Source organism: Onychostruthus taczanowskii, unplaced genomic scaffold (genome assembly GCF_017590055.1).
Source record: "Onychostruthus taczanowskii isolate IOZ18803 unplaced genomic scaffold, ASM1759005v1 scaffold6, whole genome shotgun sequence".
Classification (NCBI taxonomy): domain Eukaryota; kingdom Metazoa; phylum Chordata; class Aves; order Passeriformes; family Passeridae; genus Onychostruthus; species Onychostruthus taczanowskii.
Window position 1 is genome coordinate 18,129,467 of NW_024503679.1, and position 16,964 is coordinate 18,146,430.

The 16,964-nt window shown below is 59.5% G+C and overlaps 1 protein-coding gene across 2 annotated transcripts in view; it reads left to right on the forward strand.

Annotated features, from left to right (window-relative positions):
* Positions 1–2,515: 2,515 nt before the first annotated feature.
* Positions 2,516–16,964, forward strand: part of FRMD5 (FERM domain containing 5) — a 64,047-nt gene continuing 49,598 nt past the window's right edge. For both annotated transcript variants that reach the window (XM_041419100.1, XM_041419101.1), the window contains exon 1: positions 2,516–2,617. In XM_041419100.1, the coding sequence (XP_041275034.1) occupies positions 2,516–2,617 (102 nt within the window). The remainder of the gene's footprint in view (positions 2,618–16,964) is intronic.

The following is a 16,964-nucleotide window of genomic DNA, read 5'->3' on the forward strand; positions in this document are numbered from 1 at the left end:
GGTTGGAAGGGACCTTAAATCTCATCTCGTCCCACCCAGGGACACCTTCCACTGTCCCAGGTTGCTCCAAGCCCTGTCCAGGAGCTGGAACATTTCAAGGGATCTGGCAGCCACAACTTCTCTGGGCAGCCCGTGCAACTCTCTTAGTGAAATTTAAAAAACTGCTGGAAAACAAACAGCTAAGAATTCACTTTACATTTGGAAAGCTGCATTTTGAATGCTTCAGCTCAAAACTGCAAGTAACAGAGAATCCAAATCGGGAGAATTTGTAGGATTTACAGCATAAATTATTAAAGGGGGAAGAAAAAGACGTTACTCATGAAAAGTACATTCTTGTCGATCAAAGCTGCAAACAGAGAGTGCTTTTATAAAGGCATCTGCCAGCCTTTGATACGCTCTGTGGAAACCTTGTCAGGTGTTTGGAGAGCGGAGCGTGGAGCTGTCGGGCTCCAGCGCTGTTCCCTGCTTCGAGGACAAGTCAGAGGCAGCAGAGCGGGGTGAGCTCAGCCCAGGGGTTCCTGTGCTGCCTCAGGAAAAAAAAAAACCCAGGAAACGGGAATCTGAACAGCAGCGTTCCCCAGGCTCAGGATGGAAGTTGAAGCTCGGCAGGGGCTGGGCACGGCGGGTGCCCTCAGTGTGCTCATTAAATGCTCAGCTGAAAGCAGCACCTGCCAGCGCCCCGACCCCGTTCTCCAGTTCCCCACTCAGCTGGGCCAGAGGCGAGCTCGGAGGCAGATGAACAATTTATGCAGAGTGGGATCCATGACAAAGTAGCAGCTACTTTGGTGAATACAAGCATCTTTGTACAAGTGCCCAGATGGTTCGGGAGCTGTGAAAAGCGCCGTTGTTGTTCCAGCTCGGCAGCACGCCCCTGACAACGTGCCGGGCACAGCCCCTGCTCCTGGGAGCTGCAGCATCCAGCCTCCCCACAGATCCCACCCAGGCCCAGTGCCTGGCTCTGCTGACAAGTTTTCTGCAGGGTAATGTCCTTCCCAGGGTGCTCCCAGTGCTGTCTGCGACGCCGTGTTCCCACTCTGTCCTTTGCCTAAAGTGGACGTTGGATTTTGGGCTGCTGGACACTGAGGCAGCCAAGCCCAGGCCTCGGCGGTCCCTCCGTGGGCACAAGGGTCACAGGGGTGCCCAGCCTGACAGCCAGCCTGGCTGGGGATGGGGCTGCAGGCTGGGAGAGACTCACCTCCCATCATCCACCATGAGGTAACCCTTCAACCCCAGGATCCTGAAGGATCCCAGCCCCACACACTGGAGGGTCAGGGATGGAAGAGCCCGGAGAGCCACTGGCCTGAGGGCAGCTGTCCTTCCTGTGGGAGCTGGACAAACTGCAGGGAGACACTGCCCTGCAGGCAGCAGTGATCTGGGAACAGCTGGGGAAGGTGAGGAGTCTGGCTCTGGCTGGGAAGGCAGGGAGCGGGCAAAGCTGGGGCAGAGGGAGTGTGGGGAGAGGCTGGAAGCTGTGCTCCATGGAGGCTGGTGCTCCTGGGGGAGGGTGGGAGCTGCACTGCGGCCTGGGAATGCAGCAGCAGGACAAAGGGGAGGCTCCGGAAAAGGGGAGCTGAGCCAGGAAGGTGCAGAGGGAACAGGGCCTGTGGTGCAGGGAGACACACTGGGGACAGCTTAACCGGGGTCCTGTTTGAGCTGGGTATTTGTGGGTGTGTGTGCAGCCAGGGTGGTGTGGGGAGCCCTGCCGAACCGCTTGGTGGGGCCCTGGGGGTGGCTCTGGGGAGTGTGACACCCAGGCATGGCCGGGGCTGCAGGGTTCCCATCCTCCCTGCGTGATGCTGCTGCTGCCACCAGGTATTTGAGTGCCCCAGAGCAGCACCAGCTGCATCCCATCAGCACTGCTGGCTCTTGGAGTCCATTTTGTCCAAAAGACAGAGATTTAAAGGTTTCCTTCCGTGACAAATGAACACCAAGGGACAAGCTCACGTCCTGGGGGCCACGTTGGCACTTTGGCTGGCTCTGCTGGAAGGACCAACCCTCCATGGGGATCCCAGCCTAGCAAAGGAGCTGGGCACTGACAAGAGAGCTGGGCACAGGCTGGTCCTTCGGCAGGGAGCGTGGGTCAGCCGGGTCACACCCACTCACCTGCTGTCCTTGGGGACACAGAGTGCCTGGGGCCGCCCCCTCCCCGCTGATCGGGGGGTGCGGGTCGCGGGTACCCCCTGCCACATGTCCGACCCCGCTGCACATCACCGGCAGTGCTCCAGTGCCGAACTGCGGGCACCCCTCTCTGCCCTGAGCCGCTGTCCCCGCTGCGGGGGAGCCCCTCGGTGGGCGCCGGGCTGCGGGCAGCGGGGGGAGCCCGGTGCCCGCCGAGCCGCCCCCCGCTCCCCGCCGCTCCCTCCCGCGCGGGGCTCCCGGCGGGGGCGGGGGGGGCGGGCCGGCCGAGCCGGGCGGGGGGCGCGCCCACAGCCCCGCCCCGCACCGCCCCGCACCGCCCCGCAGCGGGATGTGAGCCCAGGCTCCGGCAGCGCCCGCCGCCCCGCGCCCCGGGAAGATGCTGAGCAGGTGGATGAGTGGCAGCAGCAGGAACCTGGACCGCGAGTACAACTGCACCGTGCGGCTGCTGGACGACAGCGAGTACACCTGCACCATCCAGGTCAGCCTCCGCGCCGCCGGCACCGGCACCGGGGCCGCGCTGCCCCCGCAGAGCCGCGCTGCCGCCGGCCCGGCAGACAAAAGGAGCGGAGCGGCGGGGGCGGCCCGGTGCTGCCCGTGCCCCGCGGAGCCGCTCGGGGCTCGCCCTCCGCTGCCGGGCGCGGGGGCTGCGCGCAGCGCGGGGAGGACGTGGGTGCCAAGGGGAGTAGGGGGATGCGGCGGGGCAGGGCGGCGCAGGGACCCGCGGGGCAGGGATGCTGCGGGGCAGCGATGCCCGGGGGTGCTGCTGGCAGGGACAGACCCTCCCGGCCCCGCCGCGGCCGGCTGCCCGCTCTGCCTCCCCCGTTAGCGCCCGGCTGGCCGTGATGAGCGCTCGGGTTTTGTAATCGTCCGGAGCGGCGGGGACGGGCGCGCATCCGCCGCCCCCTGCGCCCCCGTGCCGGGAGGGACCGGCACCGGCACCGGCACCGGCGCCCATGGTCGGGGCCGTCGCCCCTCAGCCGCTGTCCCTGCGCTGCCAGGGCTGCGAGGGACATCGCTCAGCGCGCAGATGTCGTGGGATGTGTCGTATTGCTGAAAACTAGGGAAACGCACTCCGGGGCTCCGCTGGAGCGAGTCCGGTACCGGGACCGTGTGACCGGGGGCTGACAGAAGCATCCCTGGCTCCGGCTGCTCCTGCGCTTCATTCCTGCCGTCAGCATCATCCTTGCAAGGGAGCTCACGAAAACCTGTGCGGAGCCGCACGCGCGGGGATTGCTGCTGGAGGCGGCTGGCCCCAGCCCAGCCCGTGGGCGATGGAAAATTCGGGGCAGAGTTTTGAGTAAAGGTGACTCAACACGTCAATAGCAACAGCTCCCCCCGCCCAGCCCCCGGGGGCCCCCAGCTCTCCCCGGCCTGTGATGCCAAGGAGGGGTGAACATCCTTTCATTTCCAGGCACAAACCTGCTTCTGGTGATAATGCCAAAGGACGGTTACCAAGGGTGCTGCAGGCTATGGGAGGCACCGTCATTTTGGCTTAAACAGCCTAAAATCGATAAATAGGGTGATTTGTGCAAATACCACCGAAGAACGGTGGTAGTGCTGCCGGTCTCTGCTCACCTCCCCCACCGGGGTTGTAAAGTGTGACCCAGTAAACGGCTCGAACAGCAGCCCAGTTTATTTTGCATAAGCCAAACTAATTCGTCTCTCAGAGGCTGTTTTTAATACTAATTAAATGGGAAACTGTAGTTTGGGAGAGAAAGTGTGGGCAGAGCAGTTCAGAAAAATCTGGATTTTCTGCCCTTAAGACAATTTGACAAGGTGTCGTCATTTTGCATGTCATTTTTTTTTTTAAAGAGAAATTATGACTCGGTCCCATATTCCGGTTGATATTTTATGTGTAGCATAGTAAACAGGGATTCCTGGCTTTTAGCATGCGCGACCCGAGGGATGGAGAATTTGCTCCTGCTACCCTGACAAGCAAGGTTACCCCACTTAAATGTTTGCTCTCGCTTGCTTTCATGCTGCCTTATAAGCCAAGTATTTATAGTCCATGCGAAATTAGGGAGAACATAGCAGGAATGTGTAATGTCTCGCAAGTGAGGAGGGAACCGTCACCGCGCAGGCTGCGAGCGCTGAATGAGTTTTGAAGGTCATTCCCTCACGAGCGCAGAGATTTCACATCTTGCCGAGATCCACAGTGTCTCCTCACCCAGGCCGGTTCTGCGCCTGTTGGATGTAATTTATGCCTTTCTATTTCTGCTGGAATCCCGAGAGCCTGGCCGGAGCAGCAGCCCGGCTGCCACACGCAGCGCTGGGCTCCGTCTGGAGTTTGTGCCTGTGCTTGGTTCTGCTGCTGTGCCCGTGTGTCCTCCCTGGCAGGGGGACGAGGACGGGCTCTGTGCCCTCCCTGTCTGACGGGTCATCTGGCTTCGCTGCTGGGGAGGAGGCAGCAGCGTGGAGGCAGAGCTGATTTTTGAGCAGGTTTATTTACATTTCAGATAATGGCATCGGTTAAATCTGTCATGAAATTAACCTCTGGCTGTGCTTGATGAAGGTGTGTGAGTAGGGGTTTGCTGCTGCCAGATAATACCTGAGCATTCTGCTTCTAAATAAAGCCTTTTTTTTATTTGATTTTCCAAGGTTTTCTTTGTTCATATTCCCATGTAGAATGAGCAGCTCATTGTCTGAGCTGGGATGAATCCTTCCTCTTTTTTTTTTTCCCGAATTCCCACTCCTGAACAGCCCATCCAAGCAGGCAGAGGAGCCAGGAGGACTCATCCCTGGGGCCCCCAGATGCTGTTGGGGGGACAGAGGTGCCATGGGCACGGAGAGCAGGGTGCAGTGGGTCGGGGCAGCAGGGTTGGTGCCTCTATAAACCTTTTGTCATGAGGTTTTTTTGCGAATTCCAGTGTTTGCTGGTCTGGGGAAGATGCTGTCCCCGCATCTGTCTGCCAGTGAGCAGGGCTGGGCCCTGAGCCCTGCCAGGGCCTGCCCTGAGCCCAGCAGCTGCCTGAGCAGGAAGATGTTGGGCTCTTGGCTGGGAAAAGCTGCTCTTTGACAGCGCCACAGGCCACGGAGGCAGCTCCCCGGGCAGCAGAGGTGGTGCTGGTTTGTGCCCGGGTCCTTCAGGGGCGAAGGCAGCGGTGCCATCCCTGCCCCGTCCCTTGGCACGTGCTGGCTGCCACCCGTGGGTGCGGGCACCCTGGTCACGGGTGTCACTGCCCCGAGAGGTGTCCCCGGGGAGAGGGGGCTCACGGAGAGGGGCAGCCATTCCTGAAGGCGTTCGGCTCGTCTCCGTGGTGAGGGCTGCTCTAGCCGTGTGTTTAATCGGAGTTTCACCCCTCCGTGGTGAGGGCTGCTGGCCGGGCTCCTCACAGCGCCCTCGGGATGAAAAGAGCCCTGAAACACACAGCAGTGCTGTGGTTTGCTGTCAGTGAGTTGCTTGTCTGAGGAAATGTTTTAAATTCTTCACTGTGGTGTCAGTGGTGGCATAAAAGGCTCGAAATAATTAATGATTTGCCGTTGCTCGATGCATCAAGCATTTTCCTGAAAAGACAGTGGTGTTTTGTTTCAAACCCCAGCAGAACGACAGGAACGTGGAGATGTGAGAAAATAAATATATGGTTTCTTAGATGCAGAATGTAAGAACTTTCTTGCCTAAGACTGGGAGGAAATGAAAGCGAGCTCCTGGCTGCACTCTGGGACAAACCCCCTGCTTCCCACTTGGAGCACGGAGCTCTTTAGGAGCCCTGACAGGATCATTAATATCAGGCAGCAGCACAAAGGGGAGCTGGGGGTTTGTGGCAGCGAAGGTTATTTGTTCATTATCTTTTTATCTTCTGAGAGTTTCCAATTGCTTTTCCCGGGAAGTAGGTTAGGAGACCGCTGCTTCCGCAGGGCCGGCTCTGCCCGGAGCCCCGAGCACGGGGGGACAGGGCCACTCCGGCAGCGCCGCCAGCCAGGGCTGTGTGCCCAGCTGTGGTGTCTGTCTGTCTGTCTGTCCCAGAGCCCTGCCCTCCCTCCACAGCTGGAGCCCGAGTGCGGGGCAGGGAGCACGGCCAAAGCCATTGACGGAAATGCGGCGTGTGGGAGGATGCGGGTCCCGGGCTGGGGGTCCCGGGCTGGGGTTCCCAGGCTGAGGGTCCCAGGTCGGGGGTCCCAGGCTGAGGGTCCCGAGCTGAGGGTCCCAGGCTGGAGTTCCCAGGTGAGGTTCCCAGGCTGAGGGTCCCAGGTTGGGGGTCCCGGGCTGAGGGTCCCAGGTTGGGGGTCCCGGGCTGAGGGTCCCAGGTTGGGGGTCCCGGGCTGAGGGTCCCAGGTTGGGGGTCCCGGGCTGAGGGTCCCAGGTTGGGGGTCCCGGGCTGAGGGTCCCAGGTTGGGGGTCCCGGGCTGAGGGTCCCAGGTTGGGGGTCCCGGGCTGAGGGTCCCAGGTTGGGGGTCCCGGGCTGAGGGTCCCAGGTTGGGGGTCCCGGGCTGAGGGTCCCAGGTTGGGGGTCCCGGGCTGAGGGTCCCAGGTTGGGGGTCCCGGGCTGAGGGTCCCAGGTTGGGGGTCCCGGGCTGAGGGTCCCAGGTTGGGGGTCCCATGTTGGGGTTCCCTGGCTGGGGTTCCCATGTTAGGGGTCCCAGGCTGGGGGTCCCAGGTTGGGGGTCCCAGGCTGGGGTTCCCAGGTTGGGGTTCCCAGGCTGAGGGTCCCAGGCTGGGGTTCCTAGGCTGGGGTTCCCAGGTTGGAGGTCCCAGGCTGGGGTTCCCAGGTGAGGTTCCCAGGTTGGGGGTCCCAGGCTGGGGGTCCCAGGCTGGGGTTCCCAGGCTGGGGTTCCCAGGTTGGGGTTCCCAGGCTGGGGTTCCCAGGTGAGGTTCCCAGGCTGGGGGTCCCAGGCTGGGGGTCCCAGGCTGGGGTTCCCAGGCTGAGGGCCAGCCCCGGGCCGGGCGCTCCGAGCATCCCCCGCTCTCCTGCTCCTCCAGAGCCCCCAGCAGCCCCAGCGCAGAGCAGAGTGGGAGCCCCAGGCTGGGGCAGCAGGCTGGGGGTGCTCCGGCCTGCGGGTCCCAGGGAGGCTGAAAGCGTGAGCACGGCTTTGCTGTTGGCTGTTCAAAGCCATGTTTTTATTCATAGCCTTGGAAATGTGTTAGCAGCAGAAAGCCGTCGCTGTGGCTCAGCTGTGACTGAGTTGTGCTGGCGGGGCAGCTCCTTCGCCCCTGGCTCCGGCATTTGCATACACTTGGTTTGGTAGGCTCGGGAGGGAACTGCCTGAAATGCACAATGAGTTTGAAGGGAAAGCAGCAGTCAAAGAAGCATTTCATCTCCTTTTCCTCTTTAATTTATGTCCAATAAAGAAGGCAGCTGAGGAAAACATCCGCTGAATGTCCACTGAAAATGGGGGACAATATATTCACTCACAATTCAGTGGGAGCAAAACCCCAAATTGTTTTGCAAAGCCGTGCAAAATATTTCTCTTGCTGTTCTTTCTCCGCCAGCCGAAATGTCTGTTTTCTGTTCACTTTTCATACCTGTTTTACAACGTTACCTGCTGTGAACCTGCCGGCTATTCCCCTCTCAGGAGCCAATTTCCTGACAGAACTACTTTGCTTATCACTTTGCTGTGGAAGATGCTGAAGGCAAATATAGACACAGAGGCAGATATAGATGTGGATGTCCGCACACGCAGAGATGCCATTGCAGAGGGATGTGTAGCACAGCACCAGGAAAAAGGAATTTGCTCCTTCTGTCGTGTCAGAATTAGGTAATGTGCAGCAGGAGGCTTTTTTTGAGGCGTCCGGGGAATACTGAAAGTGCCGTGAGCAGCCCACTTATTTTTACTTTTTGAGTCGGCCTCCGGCAGCCCGGCGGGATCGCGGCCGCGGGGATGACGCCGGTGGCCGCGCGCTGGCAGCGCCAGGACTCACCCCGTGCCTTGGTGTGCCCCGGGCAGGACCAGGGCACTGAGAGCTCCTGACATCCCTCTGTGACCCGGCACATGTCTGGTCACTGCAGCCTCGCAGCTGGCTCCTGCTGGCAGCCGGGCGTGGGGCGGACAAGGAGCGAGACCCTGGCGGAGGTGCCAGCAGGGGAGGGGGGCACGGCCCTGCTGGGGGTGCCCTCAGTCTGTGGGCATCCTCCCCAGCTCATGCAGGGCTGGGGCCCTTGCAGGGTGTGTGGCATCACAGAATCCTGGAGGGCTGTGGGTTGGGAGGGACCTCAAATCCCACCCAGGGCCACCCCTGCCATGGCAGGGACACTGCCACTGTCCCAGCTGCTCCCAGCCCCATCCTGGCCTGGGGCACTGCCAGGGATGCAGGGGCAGCCCCAGCTGCTCTGGGCACCCTGTGCCAGGGTTTTGCCACTTGGCTCAGACTTGATGGGCCCTTCGTGCTCCAGGATGGCTTGTGCTTGTTTTTGTCTCGTGTCATGTGGCACTGCGAAGGCCGGCAGGAAGCCAAACAAGGGTTTGCTGCGGGGGAAGTGCTGGGGTTTATTTACCATCCGTTTTGTGGAGAGCAGACAATCCCTCCTTAGCCTGGGGTCGGGCTGGGGGCTGTGGCAGAGCCCTGAATGCTGCCACTGCCATCAGACACTTGTTTGTGGGCAGAAAACCCAATTATTGTTTGGTTACAGCGAGCTCTGGAGTTGTTTCTGCAAATAAGAAGGTTTCAAGTCGAATTCTTCTCTTTAAAATGTTTCCAGGCTAAATTATTGCAGCAGTGGGGGAGCATTGATGATCTGGAGTTGCTGTGGGGCTGGTGTGTCCACAGTGAGTGTCTGCAGACCTGTGGCTCTTGCACAGCACAGGAGATGGCAGCAGGTTCTGATGGACACTGAGCCTGCCCTGGGCCAGAGTTTGTCATGCCAGGGCTGGGGATGACTGGAAGGGATCACTGAATCATTAAATGGTTTGGGTTGGAAGGGACCTGAAAGCTCATCTTTGTTCCAAGCCTTGCCATGGGCTGGGACCCCTCCCACTAGAGCAGTTGTCTCCAAGGGTTGGGCTACATGCCCTCCTCTGACTGGGTTAGTAGTTACTGACTTCTGGCTGCTCCTACCAGCCTTTTGGAAGCTTCAGAACCCAGGAAAATCCATCCTATCCTGATTTGTGGGCTGTCCCCTTGTATTGCCATCAGCGCTGCACCCACCGTGGCCTTTGGTCCCTCTCTAAAATCTGATTTACGTGCCACCTTTGTCACCACGAGAGACATCTTCCTCGTGCTCCAGCCCACGCCGGCAGAGCTCTGCCAGCTGCTGCCCGGGCCCGGGAGAGTGGCAAACCCCCCGTCCTCGGTCGGCACGGCAGGAGCCCCCCTGGGAGCACTGGGGAGCAGCAGCCCCCGCAGCCGGGTGGGAGCAGGGCTGGCACAGGGACAGCTCGGCCCCGCAGGAGCCCCGGGCCTGCCGCAGCTCCTCTGCTCAGCGAGGAAGAGGAGCGTGAAGGGCGGCGGGAGCACGCGAGCTGCGCGCGGGAACGCCTTCGCTGGGACTCGGGGACACCAAACCCTTCTGTCGTGGTGCTGGGTGAGCAGGGGCTGGCCGAGGGAACGTCCCCACGCGTCGCCGAGCTCCGGCAGCGCGTGCGGCGCTGGCACTGCTGGGAAACGGAAACAAAAATCGGAAAATGGGACGGAACCTGACGAAACGTGTCACCCAGCGGCGTGTGGGTGCCCGTGTGGTTTGAGTCAGGGTGCCAGAGGGGGCCGGGGCAGCAGCCAGGGGAGCAGTGCTGGCAGAGGTGTGCCAGCTCTTCTGCCCAGATCCTGGAGACCAGCTCCTTCCTCTTCAGAAAATAAATCATCTGGAAGTGTGTTTCTTTCCAGAGTGCAGGAATCGGTGAGATATTGGGCAGGAATTGTTCCGTGGGAGGGTGGGCAGGCCTAGCACAGGGTGCCCAGAGGAGCTGTGGCTGCCTCTGGATCCCTGGCAGTGCCCAAGGCCAGGCTGGACAGGGCTGGGAGCACCTGGGACAGGGGAAGGTGTCCCTGCCATGGCAGGGGTGGCACTGGGTGGGCTGTGAGGTCCATTCCAACCCAGACCATTCTGGGATTTGATAATTCTATTTGCAAACAATGCCTGGTCCTGAAGGTCTGATGTTTTCCCAGGCAGGTGTGGGAATGGGCTTCAGGTGCTGGTGGAGAAAAGCTTTTTATTTTCTAAGCAAAACCAGGACGTCTGTAACTGTGGAGGAATGATCCAATGGGATCCTGGTGATCAGCTGGGCATTTTGTCCCTCCTGCATTGTCCTTTTAAAGCTGCAGGCCCCTTAATTACACTTGGGCATTAATTGCCCTCCAAGCACATCACCTTCACGGGTGCCATTGTCTTTGTCCACATAAGTGACTTGGCAGCTGGAATTTCACGAGGAACTTGGTTAGTTGTGCACACAGAGAGTACAAGATATCACTGTGCTTCCTCCAGCTTGTTATCTGGGAGGGACTCGGGGTGAAATGCAGGAAAATCTGATTTTGCTCAGCGCAGGCAGCGGCTGTCGCGGCCGATGCCCGTCAGAGCTCACGGCAGGGCTGGGTTTATGTAACCCAGGGTGGGGCAGGGCTGCTTCAGCCTCGGGACCGACTCTGTGTGCCCATTCCTGCATGATCCCAGGGCTCCTCACGGAAACCAGGCAGGGTTTGTGTTCCCAGGCTGTCTGCCCTTTGGTCCTGGCCAGGAAAGTCGCTGTAAATGGGAACTGCTCCTCTCAGACGAGGGAACAGGCTGCAAACCCTCCTGGATCTTTGTCTTGTACTTGGTGTTGGGAAAATGGAAAGGTTTGGAAGTTCCTCCTGGAGAGGTGCAGGCATTGCTGGCTCTACCCTGATGATTTTATCAGGATAATTCTGCCATAATCATTTAACAACCTTTCTTTGGCTGTTTGGGCTGGGAGCCTCCCTCTGTTCCCTCAGTCCCAGTGCAGCCAAGGCAAGGCTGAGTGCCATTTTCCTGTCCTGGCAGTGCCAGGTCTCTGCCCTGGGCAGCTCACTGGAAACTCAAGGTTCACATGTATTTTAATCTTTCCTACCTGGCAGTAAAGAACACGAGGCCTGGGCTCCTGAGCAGGGACAAACCCTCGGGCTGGGTCAGGAGCAGGATGCAGGTGGGGCTGGCAGGTCCTGGTGTCTCACCAGACAATCCAGGTGGTTTTTCTCCCTGATAATTAACAGCAGCTTCCACAGCCAGCAAGGCCTCAGCTCGTTAATGTGTGATGTCAGGATCTGATCAATGCTGCAGCCCAAAATAGAATATTTTGGCTGCATAATGTCTGTTGCCAAAGACTTTAATTATAGTGGCATATCTGTCACATCGATGAGGGGCTTGCGTTTTTCAGAGGGTTTACAGTGGCTGTTTCGTGTTGGCTCCTACCCTGGAACACAGGCTGGGATTCCAAAGGAAATATCTATCCAGCTGCCCATAGGGGATTTTTCTTTAATAAAAAAATGACTAAAATTGAGTCATTCTGGAGCTGGAAAGAGGCTTTAGGATCAGGCAGCTATTCCTTATACACTTAACTCATGAAATGGGCAGTGTTTTGGGACTGGGGGGGAAAAGCTGGAATCCGATAGACTTATGTTTGAAAAATAATAAATTTGCTGAGCAGGTACTTTTCATGAATCGATCTAGTTCTCATTAGCCTTGCACTGTATAGTTTGCTGACTAATATTTCTGGCTTGCAAGTAAAAATGGCTTTCCAAAGGAAATGTGGAATGAGAACAGAGTGTTTTTGGGACCTGAAAACCTGGAGCTCCTGGGGAAAAGAAGAGACGTGGGGGCAGCAGAAGCGCAGAGCAGAGCAGAGGGCTGGGCTGCAGGGGCAGCGGGGCAGGAGCAGGGCAGGGGAGGTGTGATGGGTCTGGAGCATTCCCGCTGTGCCAGCCTGTCCTCCTCCATCTGCACAGGGACACCGTGGCACCGTGGCACTGAGCCTGGCTCTGTCAGACCTCCTCCCCAGGTGCTCTCTTGGACCGAGTCCCTGCTGAAATCTCGGTGATCCTGAGCTCCTCCTCAGCATTAAGGTTCTTCTCCTAAACCCAAACAGACTTTTCTCCCTGTGGCCCTTGTCACTGCTGTCCCTCCTTTCTCCCCCAGCACTTGTTCCCTGTGTGATCTCAGGCTGGGCTCCTTCTGTGTGCAGGTCGATGCAAACCCCAAACCAGCAGGGAATGGTTTGTCACCTCTCCTTGGGAACAACTCCTTGGGCACACAACGGGGCTTTTTCTGGCTGTGATTTCTGCTCTGGTGACAGATTTCTGCATGTGGGGCTTGGATGGAGCTGGGGGAGCTCAGCAGGCTGTGCCCTTCACAGTGCCAGGCAGGAGCACACCCCTCATGGAACCCCAGCTCCACATCTGGGCTTTGCTCTGGGCACGGTGAAGTGCCAGGAACATTGAACAAGGCACCAACACAAAATCCATCCAACGGGGCAATAATGAACGGATGGCACTGGCAGGGCTCCTCCCTGGCTGCTGGGTGCTGCCCGTGCCAGCAGTGACACACATGCAGTGTCCCCTGGCACTGAGCAAAGCCACAGCAGCCGGGTTGGGACTGTGCTGAGAGCAGAGAGGGCAGAGAGAGCCAGAGAGAGCAGAGAGGGCAGAGAGGGGCAGAGAGGGCAGAGAGAGCAGAGAGAGCAGAGAGAGCAGAGAGAGCAGAGAGAGCAGAGAGAGCAGAGAGAGCAGAGAGAGCAGAGAGAGCAGAGAGAGCAGAGAGAGCAGAGAGAGCAGAGAGAGCAGAGAGAGCAGAGAGAGCAGAGAGAGCCAGAGAGTGCAGAGATGGCAGAGAGAGCCAGAGAGAGCCAGAGAGTGCAGAGATGGCAGAGAGAGCCAGGGAGAGCCAGAGAGCAGGGAGGGCAGAGAGAGCAGAGAGAGCAGAGAGGGCAGGGAGGGGCAGAGAGAGCTCCTCTTTGCAGGGCTCTGTAATCAGCACAGGGGATTTGCTCCGGGCTGTCAGGGGGAGCGGGCTGGGTGCTTTGGAGCTCCTGTGGGGGTGTGTAATTCCTGCTCTTCCCGAGCTGTGCTCCTGCTCGGGCCCTGGGGCAAACAGCTGCAGGAGCAGCAGGAGCACTGAGGAGCTTCCCCACCTTCAGCTGCTGCTCCAACACTGCCTGTCCATTCCCTCCATGTGCTCTTCCTCAGCCCTGTGAGACGTGCCACCCCCAGCAGGCACAGCCCGGGTAGCCAGAGAGCCAGAGAGCAGGGAGGGCAGAGAGAGCCAGAGAGAGCTCCTCTTTGCAGGGCTCTGTAATCAGCACAGGGGTTTTGTTCCGGGCTGTCAGGGAGTGACATGGGGAGAATGCTGGGTGCTTTGGAGCTCCTGTGGGGGTGTGTAATTCCTGCTCTTCCCGAGCTGTGCTCTTGGGACACGGCTGGTGTCTGGTGGCTCCTGCTCGGGCCCTGGGGCAAGCAGCTGCGGGAGCAGCAGGAGCACTGAGGAGCTTCCCCACCTTCAGCTGCTGCTCCGACACTGCCTGTCCATTCCCTCCATGTGCTCTTCCTCAGCCCTGTGAGACGTGCCACCCCCAGCAGGCACAGCCCATGGTGGCAGTGCCACCCCCAGCAGGCACAGCCCGGGTGGCAGTGGCTCAGTGGCCTGTGGATACACGGGAGGGTCAGGAGGGTTCAGCTGGGGGGGTTTCACAGCCTTGCAGTCCCTGTGAGCCGGGGATGAAGTCAAACCCCCCAGAAAGGCTCCAGCCCGGTTTCTGTGCAGCACAGGGCACACCATTCACACCTCCAGGGGAGGAGCTGACCCCGCACACCGCTGGCTGCATCCTCTGCTTTGTCCACGGGTGGCTGTGGAGAGAGCAGAGAAGTCAAGGCAGAGTGCACTGGCAGGGCTGGGGACTGCCTTGGGAACAGGAACAGGGCTGGTGGCAGGCAGGGGACACTGCCACCGCCCGAGGTGGCCTCGTCCCCAGAGCTGTGTGGCAGTGCCCTGGGTGCAGCCTGTGCTGGGTGCTGGGGTGGCAGGGCTCCCACGGGACCTGTGCCATTCCCATTCCCAGGGTGGCAGAGCTCCCACAGCAGCTGTGCCATTCCCATTCCCGTTCCCATTCCCGTTCCCATTCCCATTCCCATTCCCGTTCCCATTCCCATTCCCGTTCCCATTCCCATTCCCAGGGTGGCAGAGCTCCCACAGGACCTGAGCCATTCCCATTCCCATTCCCAGGTGGCAGAGCCCCCACAGCAGCTGTGCTATTCCCATTCCCATTCCCGTTCCCATTCCCATTCCCAGGGTGGCAGAGCTCCCACAGGACCTGAGCCATTCCCATTCCCATTCCCAGGTGGCAGAGCTCCCACAGCAGCTGTGCCATTCCCGTTCCCATTCCCATTCCCTTTCCCATTCCCATTCCCATTCCCAGGGTGGCAGAGCTCCCACAGCAGCTGTGCCATTCCCATTCCCAAGTTGTGCTCTCGGGCTCCAGGCAGAGGAATTCTGGCACCCTTTGGCTGCTGCACTCTTCCAGGTGAGCAGCCTGGCAGGACAGGAGCCTTGCAGGGAGCAGGCATGGCAGGGCTGAGTGCTTCTGGCTCCTTCCAGGTGTGCTTGGGAAAAAAGCCCTCAGATAAGCTGCAGAGGCCCCACAACAGTGCCTCTGTAAGTGCTGCAATTATCCTGGTCTTTATTTGGACAGGCGGCGAGCCGCAGGGATTGGCATCCTGGCCAAGGGAAGGGCTGAGGGGCACTGGAGCTTGCACAGCGATAGAACAGACCCACTCAGCCCCTTCAAATATTTATGGCCTTGCAATCCATACGCATTTCGAGCGTGTTTGACATCCTCCTGCTCTGCTCCTGCTGCTGGAGAGACTCTGGGAGCATCAGCTGTGGGGGTGCCCAGGGGCCCCGGGGGCAGGTTTGTCCTGGGGTTTGGGAAGAACCCTGCAGCCCCTGATCCTGGAGAGCCCCTGGGTGTGAGCAGGGCTTTGCACAGCACCCCAGGCGCTGGTGCAGCCCAGGCTGGGCTGCAGGATCCCTGCGGGTGCTGCGGGCTGGGGGGGCTCGGCCCTGGGCTCAGCTGGAATTCTGCAGGATGCTCCAGAGGCAGCGCTGGGCGCGGGGCCGGGTCGGCAGGGCTGTCCCAGCCGCTGGGGAGGGACAGGAACTGGTTTTTTAGCCGTTTGTAACAGGGCAGCTGCCTTCCTGCCGGAGGGGCAGCCTTTGTCAATGTGCCGCGTTTTACTCCGCCGGGATAAAAATAGAGCCCGAATTTCCAGGCAGCAGCCGCACATCCTGCGGTCCTAACGAGCTCTTAAGGTAATTACCTGTGGTGGGAAGGAGCTGGAGAGGGCGGGCTGGGCTGACAAGGGGAGGTCCTGAGAAATGGGTCTGTGCTTCCGACACAGGACACAGCAGGGGCTGGGGGAAACCAGAGAGGGTTTGGGATGAGGGCAGGGACAGGGCACAGGGGATGGATCCCACTGCCAGAGGGCAGGGATGGGGTGGGCATCACGATGGAATCCTTCCAGGGAGGGTGGGCAGGCCCTTTGCCCTGTGCCAGGGCCTGGCTGTGCTCACAGGGAGGAGTTTGCTGGAAAAGAATGTTTTAATCTGTTTCATTTCCTCAAAGCCTCATTTTAAAGCGCTCTTCCATAGCTGGGATTTATCTTAACAGGAATTATGGCCTCGGCTGAGGAAGTGCCACGTGCCAGGCTGTGCCCTACCAGGGGCTGTCTGGGAGGCCACCTCTGCCCTGGGCACCCTCTCCCTGCCCCTCTTGGTGCCCATCCTCTGCCCATCCCCTCCTTGGTGCCCATCCTCTGCCCATCCCCTCCTTGGTGCCCACCCTCTCCCATCCTCTCCTCATCCCCTCCTTGGTGCCCACCCTCTCCCATCCTCTCCTCAGTGCTGGGGGTCTGTGGGGCAGGCTGCACCCACCTTTCCCCACGGAGGCTGTACCCTCTGCGGGTCAATAAATAATCTCTGGGAGCCCTGTGCTGCCTCCCAGCTCTGTAAATCAATTTACCCTGTCGCAGAATATCCAGTGCTTGTATGAAATAGGTAAATTACGTCTCCTGCTGTTCCATCTTCCTAACGAGTTCGATACCATCTTAAGAATACAAACCAGGAGAGCGCTTTTGTCTGGCTCAATTTGCCTTTGTGCAGCAGAGGGGCTGATCTCCCGAGCTGAGCCTTTCCCCTCTCATCCCAGGGCTTCTCCTTATTGCAGTCTGCTCTGTTACAGCCAGGTGTGTTCACTGCAGCCAGGTGTGTGCACCTGCAGCTGGATTTGTGCACTGCAGCCAGGTGTGTGCACCTGCAGCTGGATTTGTGCATCTGCAGCTGGATTTGTGCATCTGCAGCTGGATTTGTGCACTGCAGCCAGGTGTGTGCACCTGCAGCTGGATTTGTGCACTGCAGCCAGGTGTGTGCACCTGCAGCTGGATTTGTGCATCTGCAGCTGGATTTGTGCATCTGCAGCTGGATTTGTGCACTGCAGCCAGGTGTGTGCACCTGCAGCTGGATTGGTGCACTGCAGCCAGGTGTGTGCACCTGCAGCTCCCTGGCTGTGCTGAGCTGGGCTGGGGCCTGTCCAGCCCTGGGCTTCCCTGGGCTGGGTCTCACAGAGCTGAGCTTGTCCAGGTGTTTGCCAAGCCTGGCTCCAGCCCTGAGTGCTCCACAAACCCTCCCAAACCTGCCCCGCAGGGCTGTGCTGCCACCGGCCACCAGCAACTGGCACCCCAGGAGATGCCACCTGTCCTGGGTGGCACTGCACAGAACTGGCACCACAGGAGGAGATGTCACCTGGCCTGGGTGGCACTGCACAGAACTGGCACCACAGGAGGAGATGTCACCTGGCCTGGGTGGCACTGCACTCGCCATTCCTCTGGGATGGACAGACAGACACCCTGAGGGGCAGGGCCATGGAATGGGAGTGCTGGGATGGACAGACAGACA